This window comes from Leguminivora glycinivorella, chromosome 2 (genome assembly GCF_023078275.1).
Source record: "Leguminivora glycinivorella isolate SPB_JAAS2020 chromosome 2, LegGlyc_1.1, whole genome shotgun sequence".
NCBI classification, from domain to species: Eukaryota; Metazoa; Arthropoda; class Insecta; order Lepidoptera; family Tortricidae; genus Leguminivora; species Leguminivora glycinivorella.
Window position 1 is genome coordinate 64,749 of NC_062972.1, and position 25,268 is coordinate 90,016.

The 25,268-nt window shown below is 43.7% G+C and overlaps 1 protein-coding gene across 2 annotated transcripts; it reads left to right on the forward strand.

Moving 5' to 3' along the window:
• Positions 1-290: 290 nt before the first annotated feature.
• Positions 291-24,585, forward strand: LOC125242367 (DNA replication licensing factor Mcm3). Of its 2 annotated transcripts, none has more exons than XM_048151169.1 (14): positions 291-485; positions 569-846; positions 15,197-15,371; positions 15,537-15,775; positions 16,013-16,252; positions 17,137-17,301; positions 17,680-17,878; positions 18,155-18,303; positions 18,490-18,580; positions 18,846-19,061; positions 19,627-19,767; positions 22,764-22,865; positions 23,255-23,397; positions 23,704-24,585. In XM_048151169.1, exons 1-14 carry the CDS (start codon positions 414-416, stop codon positions 23,897-23,899), a joined length of 2,406 nt encoding a protein of 801 aa, XP_048007126.1. In that variant the 5' UTR covers positions 291-413; the 3' UTR covers positions 23,900-24,585. The 2 variants fall into 2 exon arrangements, with proteins under 2 accessions (XP_048007126.1, XP_048007127.1); XM_048151170.1 differs by having other exon boundaries at positions 23,258-23,397.
• The last annotated feature ends 683 nt before the right edge of the window (positions 24,586-25,268 follow it).

Below are 25,268 nucleotides of genomic sequence, written 5' to 3' on the forward strand. Positions count from 1 at the left end.
ATTCCTTTGACATTAGGCTCAAAATAATTTTCCGATATTTCACAGAAATCCTCGGGCTCCAAGCACAGCTTGACGTTTATGTTTACGTTTAGAAATTAGCAATACAGTCATTGCGTACATTTTCCAGTAAAATACAAAAATGAAACTGAATTTACTTAATGTTTGCTTTCTTAACCTCTCACCAAAAAATCGTTAAATTTTACTTGATTGAAAAGCTATCTATTAGGTAGGGGTATTTTACATTAAAGATGTAATTTTTTTATGAACGCATCCTAAAAGTCACGCAACGATTTGGCGCCAAATCGCGTCAACTGTCAAACAACCGTTCATAGTTGTTGATCGCGTTTGTAAACGCGTTTATTTCTTTGTTATTTCATTGTTTTAAGTTTGTTATTGTTTTATAACCCATTAAAATGGAAGATGGTGAATTCGATCAAAGATTACGTGATTTACAAAGAGAGTACCTTGAGTTTTTGGACGATGAAGTGAGTACAATGCTGAAGTAACCTCAAACGTATTGTTTAGGGTAATTATTCCAAAATGGTTGTGTGTTTCTTTAATGTTTTAGGAAGACCAGGGTATTTACATGGAAAAGGTGAAGCAGATGATAGCAGACAAGTCGAAGCGGCTGGTTGTAAACATAAACGACCTGCGGCGCAAGAGCCCGGATCGCGCGAAGAATCTGCTGGAGAACGCGTTCGAGGAGCAGGTCGCGTTCCAGAAGGCGCTGAAGGAGTACGTGTCGTCGATGGACCCCACCTACGCCAAGCTGCAAGAGGAGTTCTTTGTGGCCTTCTCTGGAAGCTTCGGAACAAAACATGTTACACCTAGGAGTTTGACTTCCAGGTAAGATTTTGTAATCATTCTGTTGTAGCATTGTAGGCAATGCAATTGGTAGTTCAACCATAAATTAGATGGTTGAGTTTTGTTTATTATTGGGTTACTGGATTTAAATTTTCCTTTGGATAGTGTTTTATAGAATTGTATCTCTAGGTTTAATATACATGAGCGTACATCAGCTTCTGGGTTATTGTGATGCCCTGTGAGTTGCTGAGCAGTAGATCATTATTACAAGTTCTCAGGGTAATAGTGTAGTACTAATCAAGCCCTTTTTAGGAGTTCCGTAGTCAACTAGGAACCCTTATAGTTTCGTCATATATATGTCCATCAACCGTCTGTCCACGGATAATCCCAGTGACCGTTAGCACTAGAACGCTGAAATTTGGTACCAATATGTGTATCATTCACACAAAGTGGTAAAATAATAAGTGGAAAAAATGTGTTATTAGGGTACCCCCCTACTCGTAAAGTGAGAGTGTTTTTTTTTTTTTAATTTCCACAAAGGCTTTAGCGTGTCTCGATATAGCGCGGCTGCCACGTGAGCATTGTCTGACCGTGGCAAATCTGTGTTTTGGCTCGCCACTTTTGGCACCATCTTGAACTATAGCGCGGCAGCCGCGCGCGGCAAGCGATCCAATGTTCGACGAGTTTCTACTCAGCAACCATGGACGCACCTCGTCATAAACGTGCAGCTGCTGCATTTATAATTATTATTTGTGCCGTTTGTATATCCGAGGTCTTTATAGAGAGAGTACGTCGTAGACGTCGCATCGGACCGATAGATGGCGCCATCGTTCGTTGTAAGTCGCTCCGGCGTCACACCGCCGCGATGTTGGTAGTCCCGTTTTCCCCACCTGCAACATAAGGCTCCTCGCGCCCCGACCCGCCACCAGCCACCCACATTGTTTCGTCGAACGCCGAAGTGACCGGTTGTCGCGTATTCCGTTCGAACATTTTTACAGCATGGTGTCTCGAAATTAATCTTTTAGTTTCTATTTCCTCGTTACTTCTGGTCAAACCAGAGTTATTCGTGTTTTTATTTAAAAAGTGGCTTATAACATTTCGGAATTATGAAATTTTTCAATTTCAATTTCATCCGTCAATTCTTTCTTCCCTTTTAATTTACGCTCGTTCGTCCTGAATAATGAGATATATTATGCCTCGCTAGCGATCACTATTCGTCTTTCGGGGTTCTCACGATAGAAATGAACGAGCGGTGCTTTATGATTCTACCCACTTTTTTGTAAGAAAGTTCCATGCTGCAAAAATCGTTACCGTTAATCAGTTTTCTTTTTTAAACTATTCGCATTTCCGAGACTAAAGTAGGAAGTGTTATCCGCGTATTAAAAGTTTCGCGCGAGAATATAAGCGGTAACGTAGGTAAGTTGCTCCGCCGGGGACCACGTGCTCCGGGGACCACGTGCTTCGCGACCGCGGGCTGCGCGACCTGCGGGCTGCGGCGGCGGCGGCGGCGGAGGGCGCGGGGAAGGAATACCGCGCTCCAAGGAGGTTTGAATTTCTCCGACGAATGGGTGAGCAGCTTCATATTATTTTAGAAAGAACATGTTCGGTTTCCGATTCGGTGCGGAGGACGGCGGACACGTGTCGGCGCCGAAACTTACTGGTAGCGCTGCGATAGCGCCACTGACCGCGGCAGTGTTGTCCGCCACATCGGCGCCGCCGAAGTTGCGTAGAAGTTGCTTCCTCGTTAACGACCTCTGCGGTGCCGCCGAATAACGTTGTGGCCGCCGCATAGGCGTCGCGTGCGACGCTGTAAGTATGTCTGCTGCTGCCCCGACGCGAGCGCCGCGCCGTTAGTGATCAGTCGTCAATACGCAGGCTACCAGCGCGGCCACCTCCGCCGCGAGCCTGCTGAAGCTGTCCACCAATATCGCTGGCCGCCACGCTTATGCTGGCGCCTCGATGGTGATGCAGAGCGTTCGTCTGCCGTGACAACGCCGCGATCCTGCTGAAGCTGTCCACCAATATCGCTGGCCGCCACGCTTATGCTGGCGCCTCGATGATGATGCAGAGCGTGCGTCTGCCTTGACAACGCCGCGAGCCTGCTGAAGCTGTCCACCAATATCGCTGGCCGCCACGCTTATGCTGGCGCCTCGATGGTGATGCAGAGCGTTCGTCTGCCGTGACAACGCCGCGATCCTGCTGAAGCTGTCCACCAGTATCGCTGGCCGCCACGCTTATGCTGGCGCCTCCATGGTGATGCAGAGCGTGCGTCTGCCTTGACAACGCCGCGAGCCTGCTGAAGCTGTCCACCAATATCGCTGGCCGCCACGCTTATGCTGGCGCCTCGATGGTGATGCAGAGCGTTCGTCTGCCGTGACAACGCCGCGATCCCGCTGAAGCTGTCCACCAGTATCGCTGGCCGCCACGCTTATGCCGGCGCCTCGATGGCGATGCAGCGAGCTCATCTGCCGTGACAACGCCGCGATCCTGCTGAAGCTGTCCACCAGTATCGCTGGCCGCCACGCTTATGCTGGCGCCTCGATGGTGATGCAGCGCGCTCATCTGCCGTGACAACGCCGCGATCCTGCTGAAGCTGTCCACCAGTATCGCTGGCCGCCACGCTTATGCTGACGCCTCGATGGTGATGTAGAGCGTTCATCTGCCGTGACAACGCCGCGACCCTGCCGAAGCTGTCCACCAGTATTGCTGGCCGCCACGCTTATGCTGGCGCCTCAGTGGTGATGCGGAGCGTAATACTGTTAACCGCTGCACAGGCGTCGCAATCCTTCTGCTGCGTCTGCCGTGACAACGCCGCAAGCTACTTGAAGTTTTCCACCGGTGTCGTCGGCCGCCACGCTGATGCTGGCGCCTTGATGTCGCCTCGATCGCACGAGGTAAGATTGCAGACCTTCATCGCGCCACCGAGCGCAATACTGCGGCTGCCGCGAAGGCGTCGCTAATTTTCCTGCTGCGTTTGTCGTGACGACGCCGCGAACTCTGTCGATGCTGTTCACCGATGTAGCTGACTGCCACGCTGGCGCCGGTGCCTCCCGCGCTGACCTCGAGAGGGCCACCGAGAACGATACTGCGTGACGCGACAGGGGCATCGAAGACGCCTTTCGAGCTGACGACGGCCGTCTCAATCTCACCGCCGAACGTAACACCGTCTGCTGCAGTGACAAGCTGGTAAGATTGCTGATGTGCTCCCTTGGTGTCGCTGGCCGCCACGCCGACGTCGGCGGCTGCCGTCGCGCCTGATGTCACGCTCACCGCGAACACTGTCTTCCGCTACAATGGTGCCACGACCACGACTATCCAGGCTCCGTCTGCTACGGTATCGTTGCAGACTCTGTTGCTGACCAGGCTGATACTACCCTCCAATGTGACGCCGGGCGCCGCTATCAGCTGACATCCCGTACACTATGGTATCCACTCTTCTCTTTCCAGTTCCCGTGAAGTACTTTGACAGTATTTACACTCTATTTTGACCAAGGACTCCTCCGTCGCCGAAGTGAGAACAGATAAATTCTAAAGATGCTACGTCCTAACGTGGCTTGGCCACCCTTAGTTGAACGAGGTAAGACGTCAATAACCGGACGAGGAGCCGCACTGCTGCAAGGGTGTCCTGACGATGTTCGCGAGCTATCTAATCGGAGAGGCGCCTCGCGAGACGACCCTGTGGTTCCTGTACATCGCTCATTGTGTAGGTCAAAGACATCGTAAAGGTTTGCGGAATTAAAAAAAAAAAAAATCTCTTTCAGAATGTCCAGATCTGAATTCGAGCCAGCATCCTGCATCCTGAGCGTGCGTCTGTTTACCGGGCGGACACCAAAACCGATCGGTAATCTGGCCGCGGGGGTTCCAAGTACACGAAGATTTCCCGGAGGCTTGTGGCGCCCCCTGTCCATTCGAGAGATGAACTTGTTCGCCGAGCCTCTAATAAACAAATTGGGAAAAATAAACCCGCTTCGCCTTAGCGAACTTGAGATTCCAGCTCAAAGCGAAAGGGGCCAGGAACTCAGGAGGACTTCATTATCATCTGGCTCGACTATACTGAATTAATAGTGCTTGATTCGATCGTAGAACCTGATTTCATCAATTTCACAACTTTCGTAGTCTACAGAGGAAGGTTGCACCGCTGCAGTTTCCAGCATTACCTCGTACAGCTGCCGATAGCTGTAGGCCAATCGCTCCTGTTTTGCTTGCATCTGCAGCCCGATAAGACCTTCAGTAACATTGTACGAAGTAAAGCTCTTCCGATGGAAAATAATCTTCAACAGGCGGTGGCGCTGGCGACTGAAGTGACATGCAGCCGGATTAAGGTTCGCATAGCACTATATGCTATGCACAGTTCGGTTGTATGTTATGTTATGCTGTACGATGGCAGGACTACATCTCTTCTGTTACGAGTAACTACGACAGTAACTGCTGACTCCAACAGACTGTCGTACGAGGTCAGTATGCACCCCCTGGGAGCCAAGTGACCTTCGGTGACCTCGCCTTCTTCTGCTTCGCCCGTCATCGTTCCTCTTCGTCTGCGAGAGCCCTGCATTACGCCGTACAACGGTACGTATTAAGCCTCCGCCACACATAAAGCGCATTCCGCTTCGCTAACGCTACGCTATCAGCGCGCTGAATGCGCGCGCATTCCGCTCGCGTCCCGCGCGCGTTGCGCTCGCAATCCGCGCTCGTTAGTTCCCGCTAGCGCCCACTGGGCGCAACGCCAGCGTTTGTGCGGTGCACCGCCATTATTGCGCTCCGCCTACGCTCTCAAAGCGCGCATGTGTGGCGGTGTTTTAATTCATCCCTTGACCTGCTACCACGACGTGTTCAGCAACCACCAGCGATGCGACACGGACGTCACCTCTCAGTCTACGCTGTCGACCTTCATTGCACGAAGTAGAAATCCGTCGCATCGGGTTTTGGATTAGGTAATGGATTACCCTAAGAGTCAATGACTGACTTGAAGAAATCGACTGATACCTCCGTCCAGTGTAGTAGCAATCGACAGCGCTCGTACTTTTCATCTTCTAGGCTAGTTTTACCGAGCGATCAGTATCCTCAAATGCCCTCACTGTAAACTCATCTACTCTAAATGTGAATATAAGAACTGAGACGCCGTAATGCAATAACTCTTATTTATTGATAAGAATCTTAGTTAAAACGTATACATGTTAATTCATTGAAATATATTGCAAAAAAAAAAAAATCTAGACTTCTGTCTTCATAATGTAAGCTTCAGTTGACAGCAATTCAAAAATGTGACAGCTATATCGATTCTCGATGGTCAATCTTCTTGCTGGCCACGACATTCTCCCGCCTGAAGAACAGCAGAATCCTTTCTTCCAACATCTGGTAGTGGGCACAGCTTCGAAATCGATCTAGTTAACACTCCAGTTGCTGTGCGGACGTCGTAGACTCGCGTAACATTATCTTTTCCAGGATGTTTCAGTAACACTCTACCTAGTAGCCATTTACTAGGAGGTAATCTATAGTCTTTGATTAACACTAAATCTCCGACGTTGAACTCTTGTTGTCTAATTTTCCACTTAGGTCTCTCTTGTAATCTTGTAAGAAATTCTGTTTGCCATTTTCGCCAAAATATCTGTAACATTCTTTGCATATTTTGCCATCTCGATAGGGAGTTTGCTTTATGTTGAGTCAAATCTCTTTCTGGTATTGTGAGTATGAATTCTTCTTTCTTCTCTAACACTGTAGTAGTAGCACATTTGATAGACTTTCTCGTTTCTTGATCTGTATCTTCTACTTCACAAGATTCTCTTTTCCATTCTCTTTGTTGTAAGAATGTTGGACCTTGAAACCATAAGGTATGTTCTTTCAATTTCTCAGGTGTGACTCCTCTCGACGCTGGATCTGCAGGATTTTCTTTAGTATTCACGTATGACCATGTAGTATTTATGTTATTGTTGATTTCAATGACTCGGTTCTTCACAAATGTTGTCCATTTCAGCGGGTCTCCGAGAATCCAAGCTAAAGTTACTTTTGAATCTGAATATGCGTATGTATTTTTGTTCTGGATCTTCATAGCTGTAGCAACATGTTTCAGCAGTTGACTCAGTAGTAGCGCTGCACTCAATTCTAGACGGGGCAAAGTAAGTTGTTTTTTCATCGGTGAGATTTTTGTCTTTGCCATGATAAGTGACACTTTGACTTCTCCATCTGGTTGTATTACTCTGCTGTAGACTACTGCTGCATAGGCTGACATTGATGCATCAGCGAAGCCATGTAGTTCTATTAACTCACTGTGGTTGGTTGTTCCAATCCATCTCTCAAGTTTAATTTGTGACAGGTGCTCTATACCATTGCAAAAGGTTTTCCACTCTGTCTTTAAGTCTTCTGGTAGTTCTGTATCCCATGATAATCCTCTTGACCAAATCTTCTGTAGAAATATCTTTCCCATGACTACAGATGGTGCTAGCCAACCCATTGGATCAAACAAGGAAGCTATGACAGTTAAGACGTTTCTCTTAGTTACTCGTTGTTCAGATAAAGTGTTAATTTTGTTAGTTACTAAGAGAGTATCTTCGTTTGAGTTCCATGTTATTCCTAAGGTTTTGATTGTCTCTTTTTTGTTGATGTCTATCTCACATTTCTTCGCTCTCTTCTCTGTTTCGACTGTATTGATGAATTTTTTGCTATTTGAAGACCATTTTTGTAGTTCAAAACCTCCTCTTCTTAGTACTTCTGTTAATTGACGTTTTGCTTCTATTGCAGTTTCTTCTGTATCTCCCCCTGACAGTACATCGTCCATGTAGAAAGAGTGGTTGATAATCTCTCGAGCTTGGGCATATTCTTCTGTGTTTGCCTCATCAATTGCTATTTGTCTCAAGGTTTTGATAGCTAAAAATGGCGCACATGCTGTTCCAAATGTGACTGTTAGCATTCTGTATTCTCTTATGTCTTCATCAGGGCTGAATCTCCAAAGTATTCTCTGAAAGTCTGTGTCTTCTCTTCTTACAAGGATCTGGCGATACATTTTGATGACATCAGCCACAAAACAGACTTTGTGTGTTCTCCATCTCATAAGAATGTCTCGAAGATCTCCCAGAAGTGACGGACCAACTAGCAGTTCTGAGTTGAGGCTCACTCCGTTGCTTCCTTTGCATGAAGCGTCATAGACTATGCGATACTTGGTAGTTTCTCTATCTTCACGGATCACAGGGTGATGTGACAAATAGACTCGTTTGTCAGTCTTCTTAACAGACTCATCTCGTTCGATCAATTCCATATGTTGAAGTGTTATGTACTCTCTCATGACCTCGTTGTAGGCTTCTCTCAATTTTTTGTTTGCTTTTAATCTTCTCTCAGTGCTCATGAATCTTCTCAGTGCAATTTCTCTCGAATTCTCAGGTAAAATAGGTTTGTCGCTTTTAAAGGGAAGTGCCACAATGTATCTTCCATCAACATCTCTAGTTACAGTTTCTTGATATATTTTCTCAGCTCTAAGTTCTTGTGGGGTGAGAGTGTCGTTTTCCTCTGACTCTAATCTCTCTGTCTCCCAAAATTTTTCTACCATCTCCTCTAAAGTTATGTTCAGATGCATGGTTTTGAATTCTCTTGTGCGGTTGTTTGTCAAATGACCTCCTGACAGTATATATCCCAAGCGTGTTTGTTGTGCTATGGGAGTACCTGGTTCTCCTTTAATCACTCCATTCATTAAGATGTCTGAGTAGATATGAACTCCAAGTAGTAAATCAATGTTGCTTGGTGTATGATAAGTTGGATCTGCCAGTGACAGGTGTTGCAGATGACTCCATTTCTGTGGATTGATCGGGACTTCTGGCATTATGTCAGTGACATCTTCAACAATGTAGGCTGTGCAGTCAGCTTTGAAATTGTTGTCGAATCTTGAGTAAATCTCTATGTTTGTAGCGGATTTGATTGTAGTTGACATGTTACCCACTCCGGTAATTAATCCATCAACTGTTTTTCTTCGAAGTTGTAGTTTTCTAACAGTTGCTTCACTTATGAACGACTCTTGAGAACAGGGATCAATGAGTGCTCGTAGTACTTGCATACCATGGCCAGTCTTGATATTTACTAGTGCGGTAGCCATTAGTGCAGTATGACTCTGAGTGATAAGATAGTTTCTCAGTTTTGGCGTTTCTGAAGTTTTAGTGGTAGACTCTTCTCTCATGGTATAGTTTAAATTGGATGCGGGTGCTTTCGATGTGGATTGTTGATTGTTCTCTCTCTCTTCAGCGGTTTGATTCTCAAAATGAAGTAAAGAATGATGTCTTCTTTGGCAATGATGACAGGATACTTTGGATTTACAGTTTTTCACATTATGTTTTGATGACAAGCAGTTGAAGCATAGTCTCTCCTTTTGGACGTGTTGAAATCTATTGTTGACATCTAATTTTGCAAATTCTTTGCATAGATAGTTCAAATGGTCTTGCTTGCAGTAGGAACACTGTACTGTAGTTGTAGCGGGGCTTGTTAGAAAGGATCTTTGTCTCACGATAGCTCTCTCTCTGTCCTTCGAATAAGTTGTCGACGGAATCATTTCTAACACTCTGAAACGTGTGTCCAAGAAGGTTGTTAACTTCTCAAGTTTCGGCAACTCTTGTACAGGTAGCGTGCTTATCTCCTCTTCCCACTGTTTGCGTGTCTCTTCATCCAATTTGTTGAGAATAATGTGAATAACAATTGTATCCCACTCGTTTATCTTCACGTCGTTGTTTTTAAGACTGTTCAGACATTCTTGAGTAGTATCGAGAAGTTCTCTAATAGATTTGGAAGTGCCGTTGTATACTCTCTTCTGATTCATAAATCTATTCAAGATTGTATTCACTATCATGCGTTTGTTGTTGTACCTCTTGTCTAAAGTTTCCCATGCGACATCGTAGTTTTTCTCGGTTATTTGTAGATGTTTCAATAATTGTTCAGCTTCACCAGTGACACTTGATTTCAAATAATGAAGTTTTTGTACCTTGCTCAAAGATGGTTTGTTGTGAACGAGTGACGTATATAGGTCTCGAAAAGATGTCCATTCTTCATAATTTCCCGAGAATTGGGGCAGTATTACTTTGGGAAGTTTTACATCTTGCGTAGATTGCTTGTTTACATCTGACGTGTTATTCTGCGGATGCGGTTGCGGGTTCTCTCTCACAGCGGTAGATTTGTTGAACAGATCAATAGTATCTGACAATTCTCCTTTTATCATAAAATACTCTTCTTCTCCAACAGAATAAATGTCGTTGACGAAATAAACATGTTCTTTTCTTTGAGCGCTCGTTGCATATTTAACAATTTGGAAATGGTTTGTCTGGAATTTCTGCCAATACTCGTTAAGTGTGTCGATTCTTGCTTGTACGTAGCCTTTCGTAATGCGTGTTTTTCCTTGCTTTTTGAAGTTTATTCCTATCTTCCGTATTAAGTCGTAAGTAGTTTCTTGTTCCGATACGTATGTATCCATTTTGTAGGTTATGTAGTAAAATCTTGCGACGAAATATCTAGAATCTTCGGTCTTGTTCTTCGAAAACACGAAATGTTCGGAAATTCACACTTTTTCTTCCAATTATTACGAATCGCGATGTATTTTCACTACTTTATGTCCATTGTTTACACTGATGCGTGGATCGTTTTTTACGAAAATATGACGAAATTTCTTCAAATTATTGTCCTCGCGGTAGTTTACACAGTTTTTTATCGTATTTATGCACTAAAACCTCGAATTATTGTTCATTTACTTGTATTACACGTATTTTTCTCACTATAGTTCGTATTTTGTTTTCTCACTTTTGTTCATTTGACTTTTGTTTTCTTCTCGAATGTTCGATGCGTGACGTCTATAATCTCTCTAAACTGTTCTTATTTCACTGCGATTGTTTGTTTTTCACCACTAATTCACTATATTTATCCCGGTTCGTATGGACCACTTTGTAAACTCATCTACTCTAAATGTGAATATAAGAACTGAGACGCCGTAATGCAATAACTCTTATTTATTGATAAGAATCTTAGTTAAAACGTATACATGTTAATTCATTGAAATATATTGCAAAAAAAAAAAAATCTAGACTTCTGTCTTCATAATGTAAGCTTCAGTTGACAGCAATTCAAAAATGTGACAGCTATATCGATTCTCGATGGTCAATCTTCTTGCTGGCCACGACACTCACTAAAAAGAGTTCAGAGTTCAGGAGTCTCGCTTGCAGCCGCGCTCGCTTGACGCGAAATAGTCTGATCGAAAATACCAGTATTGTAACAAATAGCCCTTGGGCGCGTGAGTGATGACCTTTTTCTGTGTTTGATATGGACGTAAGACGTACTTGGACTTTAAATAGTCATATCAAAGCTAATATTGATTTTGATAATTTTTACGAAGGGTTGACAAAAGCAGTATCAATTGCGTTACCCTGCTACAGTACAGATAGTTACACTACTTTTACAGTTAATTTCCACACTTTGTGTCTGAAATTGGGTTTATAACCTGATAAAATAACGTCTCTGTTAATAATAATAGTGTATCTAAAGTTTTTGTATCTTGTTCAAGTCAACCTCGCCTACATCTTTTTTGGTTTTGATCTGCGATGTATAATAATGTCATTTCTCTAACTATTCGCTGACTAAAGCTAAACGTCATCACGAAAATCTCTTTAGGCGTTTCTGGCACCGAGATATTCGCGGATCGAAGGCGATTTCGACTGATACATCTGTCAAATCGGTTCAACAACTGATTCACTTATTCTTCTATGCTATGCCAATAGGGCTACCAAAGGCTTGCGCGCCAGCTGACTCGCCACCAGGAGATAATAAACAGGTCTCTATAAAGACCTCGGATATACAAACGGCACAAATAATATAAAAATTTTACCTTCCAATAAAATTATTATTATTTTGCCTGGTATATCCGAGGTCTGAGTGATGCCTTCCTGGTAGGCTTAATATACCGTCGGCACTTCTCCTCAACAATGAGGGTGGCTGGTGGCGGGTCGGGGCGCGAGGAGCCTTATGTTGCAGGTGGGGAAAACGGGACTACCAACATCGCGGCGGTGTGACGCCGGAGCGACTTACAACGAACGATGGCGCCATCTATCGGTCCGATGCGACGTCTACGACGTACTCTCTCTATAAAGACCTCGGATATACCAGGCAAAATGATAATAATTTTATTGGAAGGTAAAATTTTTATATTTATCATATTATTCACAAGAAACCAAAACGGAAAGTTCGATGGTGGATGAAAAAGATGTTTATGAATAGAATGATATATGGTGGTGTGAGACTTATGGAAGGCCCATTGCTGTACTAATATCGTTCCATGCATCATTTCTTAATGATTTGTTACAATATTCACTACATTTACTGTTCCATAGATACTGTTTAGAGCCGTATAATTTAATTAAAGTACGACACTTTTCATTATCCATGTTTGCGCCGCGCGAGCCAACTGAAATATACAAACATCCGTCCCAACTGCGCGCGAACACTCCTTTGCCGCGCGTTCTAAAACCGACAGTGAATGGTTGGTCGCGCGGCACGTTCGAGCGAGCCAATGATCGACTTGGCTCGCGCGGCAGCCTGGTATCCATTGCGCGCGGCTGCCGCGCGAGCCAATGTTCGATAGTTTGCCGCGGTATATCGAGACGCGCCAGACATGTGATTAGGGATTGCAATCCAGTCTGATTCCCAACCCGGCCGGATCCGGCCGGATCCGGCCGGATTTCGACCCCAATCCGGCGGATCCGGCCGGATTGGCCTTGAGGACTAAAAGTACCCAAATAGTGCCTTTTTTGCATGTTTTCACCATAATATGACAAGTATGATGGTATTTTGCATCACGATTAATAAACCAACAGTTTAAAGGCTTAGAAATCAACTTGTTTACCAGTTAACAAGTAAATTTTACTATAATAATCAGTCGCAAATCAAATTATTTCGTTCTTTTGAAACTTTGATAGGATAACAAAATTTTACAGTAATAGGTACCTATAAAGCTTTTAAGATACGATAAAGAGCGGACATTATAACATACCTACAAACATACATGCGTTATGAGATCAGTATTTAAAAAAAACCTGTATTGTGTTATTTTACAGTTAACTTTACTCACATGAAAAGAAGAACAAAAAAAAGTATCACAATCATATTAAGTAAGCATAACTATTAAAAGTCAGCGTTAACCTTTTCTCAGTCTGTATAAAAATATCCAGTATCGGTTAAAAAAAACTACAGTAACTAAATTAAAGCCAGCAAGAGTAATTGACCTTAGTAAGTATTATTTGCTATTGCTGAATCAACAATCTTACTGGTTACCTTTTAAAAATGTTCATTTTTAAGCTTTGAATTTTATTATTCTCGTAGCAATATGCTCTCATACTTCTCATATTATGCTGAAAACATGTTGTTGATCTTGAAGTCCTACGTCACCACAGAGGTGCAAAGGGCCTTCACGAGCTCGCGCCACGCTTTCCTATCTTCAGCTACCCTCGTGGTCTCGCTCCAGCTCGACCCGGTCGCTCGTAGTCCATCCTCAACGGACCGTTTCCATGAGTTTCCAGGGCGCTCGGAGCCACGATTTGCATTTTGCGGTTTTCAGCCGAAAGCAATGGTTGCGTTATTTCGTTCCCCTCTTTGAATAGTGTGCCATCCATGTTCCTTTTTGTGTCAAGGTTAGCTGCTGTATACTCCATAGGTCTCGATATCGGATAGTGTCTGGCCAGAAAACGCGAAGGATCGACCTCAGACCATGGTTATTTGTCACTGTCCACCACTCCACATTATGCATCCCAACAAACAATTCCACAAATTTAACTACGGATTCCAAAACGGAAAGTGTAACGCGTTGCTTGAGCACATTATTTGACTTCCAAACGGCCTTCTAATGCAGAGAACATACGTACTAAAATATTTTTTGATTGGAAATCAGACCGGATTGCAATCACCTCTTGAGCGACGTTCAAATGTTGTCGTAAAATTATTATTTTTTTGCACTATTTTAACATATCGTGTTACATTACCGGATCCGGTACCGGATCCGGCGAATTTCACCGGATCCGGCATGAAAAAAGCACCGGATCCGGCCGGATTACCGGATCCGCCGGACCGGATTGCAATCCCTACATGTGATATATAAAAAAAAATCACAAAAGTAGAACTTTAAAAAGACTTTCTAGGAAAATAATTTTGAACTTGATAGGTTGAACAGTTTTTGAAAAAAATACGGGGAAACTACGGAACCCTACACTGAGCGTGGCCCGTCACGCTCTTGGCCGGTTTTTTTAGGGTTCCGTAGTCAACTAGGAACCCTTATAGTTTCGCCATGTATGTCTGTCTGTCCGTCCGTCCGTCCACGGATAATCTCAGTGACCGTTAGCACTAGAAAGCTGAAATTTGGTACCAATATGTATATCAATCACGCCGACAAAGTGCAAAAATAAAAAGTGGAGAAAAATGTTTTATTAGGGTACCCCCCCTACATGTAAAGTGGGGAGTGATTTTTTTTTCATTGCAATCCTAACGTGTGATATATTGTTGGATAGGTATTTAAAAATGAATTAGGGTTTACTAAAATCGTTTTTTGATATTATTCATATTTTCGGAAATAATCGCTCCTAAAGGAAAAAAAAGTGTGTCCCCCCCCTCTAACCTGAACCATATGTTTAAAAAATATGAAAAACATCACAAAAGTAGAACTTTATAAAGACTTTCTAGGAAAATTAAATAAATAAATAAATAGTGGGGACACCTTACAAAGATCAACTTAGCCCCAAACCACAGTATAATAAAGAGTACTATCGTACAGTATGGCCACTCCCGCTCCCCGCTGAAAGTGCTGCCCACCCCCTCTCGGTTACCTCACAGTTACCGCCTGTCAAAAACGCGAACAGTCGACCTGTCATATCTCACTCATACAAGCATAGTACGCGTTCACCTACACGAGCATAGAATGTGTGCTAGGACGCGCCTCTTTCATATATTTGATCGCCAGTGTCCGAGGTGTGCCCAAACTAAGCAAAGCTTGTACTATGGGTGCTAAGCGACGATATACATACTTAAATAGATAAATACATACTTATATACATAGAAAACATCCATGACTCAGGAACAAATGTCTGTGCTCATCACACAAATAAATGCCCTTACCGGGATTCGAACCCAGGACCGCGGCTCAGCAGGCAGGGTCACTACCGACTGAGCCAGACCGGTCGTCGTAAATTGTTTTGAACTTGATAGGTTTAGTAGTTTTTGAGAAAAATACGGAAAACTACGGAACCCTACACTGAGCGTGGCCCGACACGCCCTTGGCCGGTTTTTATTCAAAACAATTTTATTTAAAACATTCAAATGTGGTGTGAAATATGTTCAGTTCTTTTGTCACTCTAAGGTGATATTGTAACATTGAAGTTGAGTGTGTCGTCTGAAGGTACTTGGGCAACCTGATCTGCGTGGAGGGCATCGTGACGCGCGTGTCGCTGGTGCACCCCAAGGTCGTGCGCAGCGTGCACTACTGCCCCGCCACCAAGAAGGTCATGGAGCGCAAGTACACCGACCTCACCTCCTTCGAGGCCTTCCCCACCACAGCTATATACCCCACCAAGGTATGTTTCTGGTGCTAGGTATGAGTGGATGCTTATGGAGTTTCAAGGTTCTTTTTTTACTAGCCTATAATGGTGTCCCACTGCGTGGCAAAGGCCTCTCCCCTCGACCCCCTTGGGCCTGCCGCGTCCGCGCTCTGCAAGCTTAATAATAAAGTATGTTTCCAGGATGACGAAGGCAACCCTCTAGAAACAGAATTCGGGCTGTCCCGCTACAAGGACCACCAGACGCTGACGGTGCAGGAGATGCCGGAGCGCGCGCCGGCGGGCCAGCTGCCGCGCTCCGTGGACGTGGTGTGCGACGACGACCTCGTGGACCGCTGCAAGCCCGGCGACCGCGTGCAGGTCGTCGGCAACTACCGCTGCCTGCCCAGCAAGCAGGGCAGCTTCACTGCGGGAACCTTCAGGTACCTTGCTTCAACTAATTGTGCTCTCAGCACAAAATGTGAATCAGTTCAATAAATCACATCTATGACTCGGCTCTGATTACTGTCATAATGATCACTGGTTATGGCTATATCAGTTTTTAACTGCTCGCCTTCTTATTAAATAATAAATAAAATTATTGAAAGTTGCCACAAACAAGACTAAAAAAGGAAATGTAATGTTTTATTTTGATATTTACGCAATGTACTTTGTTGCAGAACCATCCTAATAGCCAACAACGTGACGCAGATCAACAAGGGCATGGACCTGGCCATCACGCTGGACGACATCAAGCTGTGCAAGCGCATGGCCAAGCGCAAGACGGAGGACACGTTCGAGCTGCTGGCCAAGTCGCTGGCGCCCTCCATCCACGGCCACGACTACATCAAGAAGGCCATCCTGTGCCTGCTGCTCGGCGGCATGGAGAAGGTGCTGGCCAACGGGACAAGACTCAGAGGGTGAGGACGACTCCTTCCACTTCTTACGAGTACGTGCACCCACGAAAGGAGCAGAAATACGTGGTGGAACATAAGGAACCCGAATAATTTTAACAGCATATTCCTCATCATATTAGAAGAACAAAATATCATATGAACTTTTCTGGATTTCGTCTACTTTCAGAGTTATAAGCATTAAAAAACACTTTTAACTTGAACTTGAAAAAAAACCAATTACTTAGTCTTATTATTTCTCAGAACAAAACGCTGTTTTGATGGCGATGATGCCGTAATCGGACATAATCTAACTATCCTCGTTGATAGATATATTATCAAATCAAAAAGTGACTAGTGACCACAGAATATAATACTCACTAGGAGCTAGTGACTCATTGCAAAAAGTCTTTTAAGAAAAAAAATTGTTTTATTTTAAGTGTCACGTCTGTTTTAGGAATAACATTTACTTTTTATATGAAAATGTTTTTGGCGAAATTTGCTTGATATCATATAAAATTTTATCTTTATTTTGCACTCAGAAATGCGTACTTAACCCTTGATAGGGCAGGGGGCATATATTTACCATTATAGTTTAGACTTTATTTGACATTTGACAGAATTCAAATTTGACTAATTTCCGAAAATCTTCTGGCCTATTGAGGGTTAAAATCTTTTGGTTCCCTCATCATTTCACACCGTGTACATTTTCATTTCACACGTGGCGGGTTCGCATAGGGTACCGTACGGTACGTCTATATACTATTATACTGACCGTGCTGATTCTCGCGGCAAAGCAAACCTTTTGAGGAAAAAACCTCAAATTTGATGGCAGTCGGATTACGGACGCAATAATTGTAATTATTATCATCATGATAGCCTTGAATTACTCGTAAACAATGTTGGTGCAGAGACATCAACATCCTGCTGATCGGCGACCCGTCGGTGGCCAAGTCGCAGCTGCTGCGCTACGTGCTGCTCACGGCGCCGCGCGCCATCACCACCACCGGGCGCGGCTCCTCGGGCGTGGGGCTCACGGCCGCCGTCACCACGGACCCCGACACGGGCGACCGCAGGTATTTTCTCTACCACACTCCACTACTTTTGCAAGATAAACATTCCTTTTTTCTCGGATATTTGATAAAGTGTCATTGCTAACGTAAACCATTAAATGACAGTCAGGCATATGGCTGTTTCTTGTTATTTAAGACAATAAAAATCATTTTGGTATTTCTACATCCATTAGAGACCTTATACATCTCTAATGAATGGTAGTAGAGTTATGCTTTAGTTAGAACTTAAAATTAGTATCATCAATCGTAATTTCCATTCAATTTTAAATCTTTTGTAAATATGTATTATCAATTATGCCTTGTAAAAGTACACCTGTGGCCTATGTGCTGAATAAATTATTTTGATATTTTTTGAGTGAGTGGTGAACGACATGTGTTTAGGCTGGAGGCGGGCGCCATGGTGCTGGCGGACCGCGGCGTGGTGTGCATCGACGAGTTCGACAAGATGTCGGACGTGGACCGCACCGCCATCCACGAGGTCATGGAGCAGGGCCGCGTCACCATCGCCAAGGCGGGCGTGCACGCCTCGCTCAACGCGCGCTGCTCCGTGCTCGCCGCCGCCAACCCCGTCTACGGCCGGGTGCGTACACTACACGCTACACGCACATCACAACATCCACGTCATCAGAGAAGGGTCGCCAACGCCAACGCGGACACCCGTGAGGCGTCTCTCGACTAGTTATGTTAAGTCCGTGCTGGCTGCCACCAACCTTATGTACGACCTGGGTGGGGACCTGGGTACAAAATGTACAGAATTCCCACCCTAAAGGAAGAGTCACGTGAGATGTTGAGATATAAGACATCTGATTAAATAATCGCAAAAGGGATTTTAGATCAACTAGGTGTTTGTCCGCAGTATGACCAGTACAAGACACCGATGGAGAACATCGGGCTGCAGGACTCGCTGCTGTCCCGCTTCGACCTGCTGTTCGTGATGCTGGACCTGGCCGACGCCGACCACGACAGCCGCATCTCCGAGCACGTGCTGCGGATGCACCGCTACAGGTACACAGAAGGGTTCGAAACGTCGGGATTATAAGTGGCATAATCCGTTTCCATAGTTTTATTTCTTGGTTGTTTAGGTCTAATGTCTAATCTAGGTCATATCTATACACCATCTGTACTGAAAAAGTACTTTTCACTATGAGAAAGTTTAAAAGTCTATAAAAGAACTAAATTGTTATTGTGCAGAAATCCGAAAGAGCAAGACGGAGAGGTGCTGCCGATGGGCTCCTCGGTCGAGATGCTGTCCACGGACAACCCCGACAACGACGAGGTTGAGGTGAGCACACTATACGCTGCAAGGGCTTCATTGATTTACCTAAGAGCCTTTGAGACCCTGGAATCCTAAATTATATTACTTGAAATATTTTGGATTGCATTGTCAAAAGGATCCAATGATGAATTTTTTTCATTCAACATATCAACATTTTAAAATTTGTATGGTGTGAAATGGTGATAGACAGCGCCCCCACCGTTTTCATCTTAATAGTGCATTGATGCTGTGCTGGTGGTATGATAGTACATAATAGTTCGGTAATTGGCAGGACGGGCAGGACTCGATCTACGAGAAGTACGACCCGCTGCTGCACGGCAACACGCGCAGCAAGAAGGAGCGCATCCTGTCCACCAAGTTCATGCGCAAGTTCCTGCACATCGCGCGCCTCATGAAGCCCAAGCTCACGCAGGACGCCTCCGACGCCATCGCCGACGAGTACGCGCGCCTCCGCAGCCAGGACACCATGGACAGCGACGTCGCCAGGGTAAGCTCCTAATTATTGTGATTTATTATAAATAACAAACTAATCCTCAAGAAATTTATTGACTTCGATAGTAGTTATTGGAGGGCTTATCGTGAAATTAGTGTTATGTGAGTGGCAATAAAAAGACGTTATTAAAATTCAAATTGTCATTAAGTTTAAATAAGTTAATATACAGCAAGAAAATTGCACAAAATGATCCAATTCGGAGATCTACGGAATCGATGAGAGAATTATTTATTTATTTGAAAACATATTTCAATGACATTACAGATAAATCCAATGCATCATGAAACTTAAATAAAAAAAAACAGTAAATAAGAACATTAAAAAAAAAAAGTTTACAACTAAACATTTGATTTGGGCGATGACGTAACAGCGTAGCTCCGTTGCGTCGTTTGCCCCGGTGTGGGATTCGGCAGGTTGCCCCGGAACCGCTGAAAAACCACACCTTTCGGCCAGAAGTCTTAACAAGAATAACAGTTTTACGTCGTACTATCGAATTTTATAACGATCCAGTTGCGGTTAAAGCCGATCGATAATCTCCTGTTGTTTTTGTTGCACACAGACGCAGCCGGTGACCGCCCGCACGCTGGAGACGCTGATCCGCCTCGCCACCGCGCACGCCAAGTGCCGCCTCAGCTTCGAGGTCACGGCCGACGACGCGCACTCCGCCATAGAGCTCGTGCAGTACGCCTACTTCAAGAAGGTAGGGCTCACCACCGCACCGGCCCGGGTAGGCCTCCGTGTCAGACTAGCAAAACGCTCCACACGAGAGGCCAAAGTTGGGGCCGGTGTACCACTCGGACGTGTGGCCGGTGTTAAAGAGAACACTCATTCTTGCTTAATTATAATTCTGTATTCTAAAGTTTCGAGGACGTCGTCGTCTGTATTGAAATCGAAAAGAACCGTCAGTTTTAAAACTTAAGAGCGCTATGACAAAAAAAGGCGATATATTGTAAAATGCACAATATTCATCGATAAAATTGTACATTTTACTCATACTAAAAGACAGTAAAAGTACTTGTTCCAGTTAGAACATCTTATTAACTGACGGTTCATTAAAAAACATATGGAAGAAAAAGCTTATTCAATTAGTAATGATTTTTTTTCTGATGCTCGTTTAGGAAAAACCGCGTGAAGCACTGATTTCGGAGCTCTTATTATGTACAATTTGATAAGCTCACTCTCATAAATGCGGTAAATTTAAGTTCCTAATATCTTGTACCTTGGGCCCATTAAAATATATTTATCATTTAATCCTTTGAAATTGAGAAATTGAAAGTAAAACGAACTCAATTTTGTCTTGAAAATACATCGAAACAAGTGATCATTTCTCCGAAAATCTACATGTTATCGAAGTTATTTTAGTATATAAATAATCTGCACAATCTGCTTAAATTGCTGTTATCCATTTGTCGTTATAATATTTTATAATGATTTTTTGCCAATTTTTTGAAAACTAGCCCTCCCGTTGCTATATTACCGGTGACAGTCGCTCGCGTTCTCAGTGCCGCAGCGGAGCTTCTAGAGGTGGGACGCGTGTCGGTCAGCTCTCCGAGTTTTCATCGCAAACGACGAGAATTATTTATCGTTGTGTGGGTCGGACGCCTTGTTTATACACGGGCTATCCTCGCATTGTGTGTGTGTAAACAGCGACCAACGAATTTGATCCTACATCCGTAAATATTTGCTTTTGTAATATTTTGTTATGTTTGAATGTTAAAGTATTACAACGTTATGATGATAAATAATTATGTTAAAATTACAATACGGTCAAGATGATAAGACACATCAAGATGGTACTCGGGATCTGATGATGGAGCCAGAAGGTGGTCACCAGTACTAATGAACCATGTAAGTAAACCACTTCGTGTCTGATGGTCTGATGGTCTGAACCACTGAGGGTCTGATGATGGAGCCAGATAGTGGTCACCGGTACTAATGAACCATAGAACTAAACCACTTCGTGTGTAGGCTCATTAGAATCGTCTCAACAAGACCTTTGACAAGAGGTGGTACTTAGGGTCTGATGATGGAGCCAGATGGTGGTCACTAGTACCAATGAACCATATGACTATACCACTTCGTGTTTAGGCTCGTTGGGTTCATCTCAACAAGACCTTTGACAAGAGGTGGTACTCAGGGTCTGATGATGGAGCCAGATGGTGGTCACCAGTACCAGTGATCCATGTAACTAAACCACTTAGTATTTAGGCTCATTGGGTTCTTACTTCTTCTCAAGACCTTCAACAAGAGGTGGTACTGAGGGTCTGATGATGGAGCCAGATAGTGGTTTGACGACCGGTCTGGCTCAGTAGGTAGTGACCCTGCCTGCTGAGCCGCGGTCCCAGGTTCGAATCCCGGTAAGGGCATTTATTTGTGTGATGAGCACAGATATTTGTTCCTGAGTCATGGATGTTTTCTATGTATATAAGTATGTATTTATCTATTTAAGTATGTATATCGTCGCTTAGCACCCATAGTACAAGCTTTGCTTAGTTTGGGGCTAAGTTGATCTGTGTAAGGTGTCCCCCAATATTTATTTATTTATATTTATTATATTTATATGACTAAACCACTTCGTGTTTAGGCTCATTGGGTTCATCTCAACAAGACCTTTGACAAGAGGTGGTATTCAGGGTCTGATGATGGAGCCAGATGGTGGTCACCGGTACCAATGAACCATATTACTAAACCACTTCGTGTTTAGGCTCATTGGGATCGTCTCAGTAAGACCTTTGACAAGAGGTGGTACTGAGGGTCTGATGATGGAGCCAGATGGTGGTCACCAGTACCAATGAACCATGGAACTAAACCACTTCGTGTGTAGGCTCATTAGAATCGTCTCAACAAGACCTTTGACAAGAGGTGGTACTTAGGGTCTGATGATGGAGCCAGATGGTGGTCACTAGTACCAATGAACCATATGACTATACCACTTCGTGTTTAGGCTCGTTGGGTTCATCTCAACAAGACCTTTGACAAGAGGTGGTACTCAGGGTCTGATGATGGAGCCAGATGGTGGTCACCAGTACCAGTGATCCATGTAACTAAACCACTTAGTATTTAGGCTCATTGGGTTCTTACTTCTTCTCAAGACCTTCAACAAGAGGTGGTACTGAGGGTCTGATGATGGAGCCAGATAGTGGTCACCGGTATCAATGAACCCATGTCAGCGGGATGTATTTTAAATTCATTATACGCGATTTAATCCGTTTCCATAGTTTTATTTCAAGACTCAAAAAAATCGTAAGTTCAAACCTCATCGCCATCCTGCAGTCCTAAAAATTCTGTACAAGAAAAAAATACAAAAAGATAGTCATACAGGGTGGTCTTTTTTGAGACCGGGCATAAAGGGTTAAATATGATCACAATTTATAATTATTACTTTAAATTTTTAAATAAATTTTAACATAATTAATATTATTTTCCGCTATATTCTAGTATTTTCGTACAAAATAATGTTTATTAGAAATCAAAAGTTTATATTTAGATAGTAGATTGTGGTTGTTATCAAAATTCCGTAGGAAGGATCAAGATTGCGAGCGAGTGGAAAGACGTGCTAGAAAGGGTCGGCATATTGGGCTCGCGCGGCGGGTAAAATACCTAATTTCGCCCGACGCCGAAATGTTATAACGCTCTTAATGATATGGAAGTAAGTCCCGTTTACAATTGTAGGTAATGAGGTTGGTTTTGACGCAGGTGCTGACGAAGGAGAAGCGTCGCAAGCGGCGCGCCTCGGCCGACGAGGACGACGAGGAGAACGAGCCCGGCCAGCCCCGGGCCAAGCGCACCCGCCGCACGGTACTGTCCTACGCTTTATCAAACTCGTAGCTTCATATTCTACACCGATAAAATGTTTCAATTCGGGCAGAGTGTATTTCTGATAAACCGTCGTACGGTCGAGCTCATAAATATGTGTACAGTCGACTACAAAGAGATGTATAAATTTTTTCACCTTATTTTACAATGCAATAAGGTGAAAAAGTGGATACAGCTCTTTGTAGTCGACTGTATATTTTTTCACCTTATTTCAACAAGTTAAGGTGAAGAAATGTACACAGTTGTGACTGATATGGAATTAGACCTCCGCCCGGTGGTCACTTTATACTACTTCTGCTTTGTATTTCTAAATGAAATAACTTTCCATTTCAATTTCGAACGTCCGTCCGTTTCAAACGTGTGTATTTCAGAAGGGTGCGGCGGGTGAAGACCCCTATACGTTCTCCTCCGACGAAGAAGCGGAGCCCGTGCTGCGCGCCGCGCACGACGCGCGCCCCGAGCCCGCCGGCGTCAGCGTCACGCGCTCGCACGACGCCGCCATCGACGCCGACAGGTCAGCACAAGTGACGCCCTCACTAACTCGCCGACCACAACCGACTTCCTACCTATCCTAAACTTCCCTCATTATCCTCGATTCTCAAATAATAACTTGTGAAATTGTTTACTCGAGTCGAGACATTCTTTTCAAATCGGCTATTTAAATATCGGGTGTCGTGTGCTCAATTAAGAAATCTAAAGATCGACGATAACCTACTAAATTTACTTCTTTCTAATACAGGATTCAATCGAACCACTAACCCTAATGTTCCATCCCGGCCAGCGACAATATCTAAACGATCGTCATTGTTCCGTACCGCAGACTGGCGCAGTTCAAGACGGCGCTGCACGCGGTGTTCCGGGCGGAGCGCGCCACCTCGCTGCCGCTGGCGCGCATCGCGGCCGCGCTCCGCGAGCTGCACGCGCCCTTCTCCGCGCCCGAGCTGCGCGCCGCGCTCGACCGCATGACCGCCGACAACCACGTCATGCTCGCCGACGACATCGTCTTCCTCATCTAGACACGCTCTGACCTCTATTCGCCTCTTTACGTCGAGATTTGTTCATAACGAAATAATAATCGCCGTAGAAATCTTATTCACCTGCAGCCCACCGTTCTTGTGCTAAAATTTAAGATGGCGATAAAAAAAACATCATGGTGGTCGGTCGTTCGTACACTCGCGCATCATATGTTGTCTTCGTATCGTGTGAACGTGCTTTATATGGATAAATCCAATACGAACGACCCATTTTCATAGATTTTCGAGTGTGACGTAATTATCGGTGCCTACCTGATTCGATGAAGTATAATTTTCTCGCCTCGTTTAAATGATCTGTTTCTAATCTTTAATGAAATGTCTGATTTATATTTATATAACTATGTTGTAACGCCGTAACTCCAAATCATTTAGAAATTTGATTTATAATTATGATTTTAATTAAAATGTTACATAACGGATGTGAAAATCGTGTATTGGTTCTATCATTATTGATGGTAGCAACAGTGCCTTAAAAGTACATATATCGTCATACATCACAACGGTTGATCGGTGCCTCCCGCCTGTAGTTAGAGTAGAGCATTTTGAGAATGCGTCTTGTGCCTATTCGTTACTGTTACGTGTTAGTTATTAAGTTTGTGTTTATTACATTACAATGTTAATAGTAAGTTTTGTAATTGAAAAATCAGAATAAACCGATTTTTACCGAACTTATGTACTTTTTAGGGTTCCGTACCTCAAAGAGGAAAAACGGAACCCTTATAGGATCACTCGCGTGTCTGTCTGTCCCTCTGTCACAGCCGATTTCTCCGAAAGTACTGGACCGATTTACTTGAAATTTGGCACACATATGTAAACCTGTGGCCCAAAGACGGACATGTAATTTAATTAAATGAAATTTAATCACAGGGGCCACTTTTGGGGGGTAACATTGAAAATTAAAAATCAAAGTTATTAAAACTATATTGTGTTACATATCAAATGAAAGAGCATTTTATAAGCATTTGAAGTATATTTATTTTATTTTTTATATTTTAATTTAGAAGTAATTTAAGAAAATACGCAAAAAATGACCATTCCCCCCCCCTTATCTCCGAAATTACTTAGCGTAAAATTTTCAAAAAAATACGCAAGATAGCTCTACCTGTAGATTACAGGGAAACCTATTAGAAATCTACAGTCAAGCGTAAGTCGGACTTAAGAGAAAAAAACTCAGATTACGAATTTCACTCACTGCCGCTGCAAGTAGTTACTAAACGTCTTAAAATGTTGTAATCGCGTTGGACAGGTATAAAGAAATTAATTTCGGTTTCGTTTGTTATAGAAATTGTTAAAAAAAAAAATCATTTTCCAAAATGACTTAAGTTCCTACTAAAAAGGAGGCGCTTAAGAC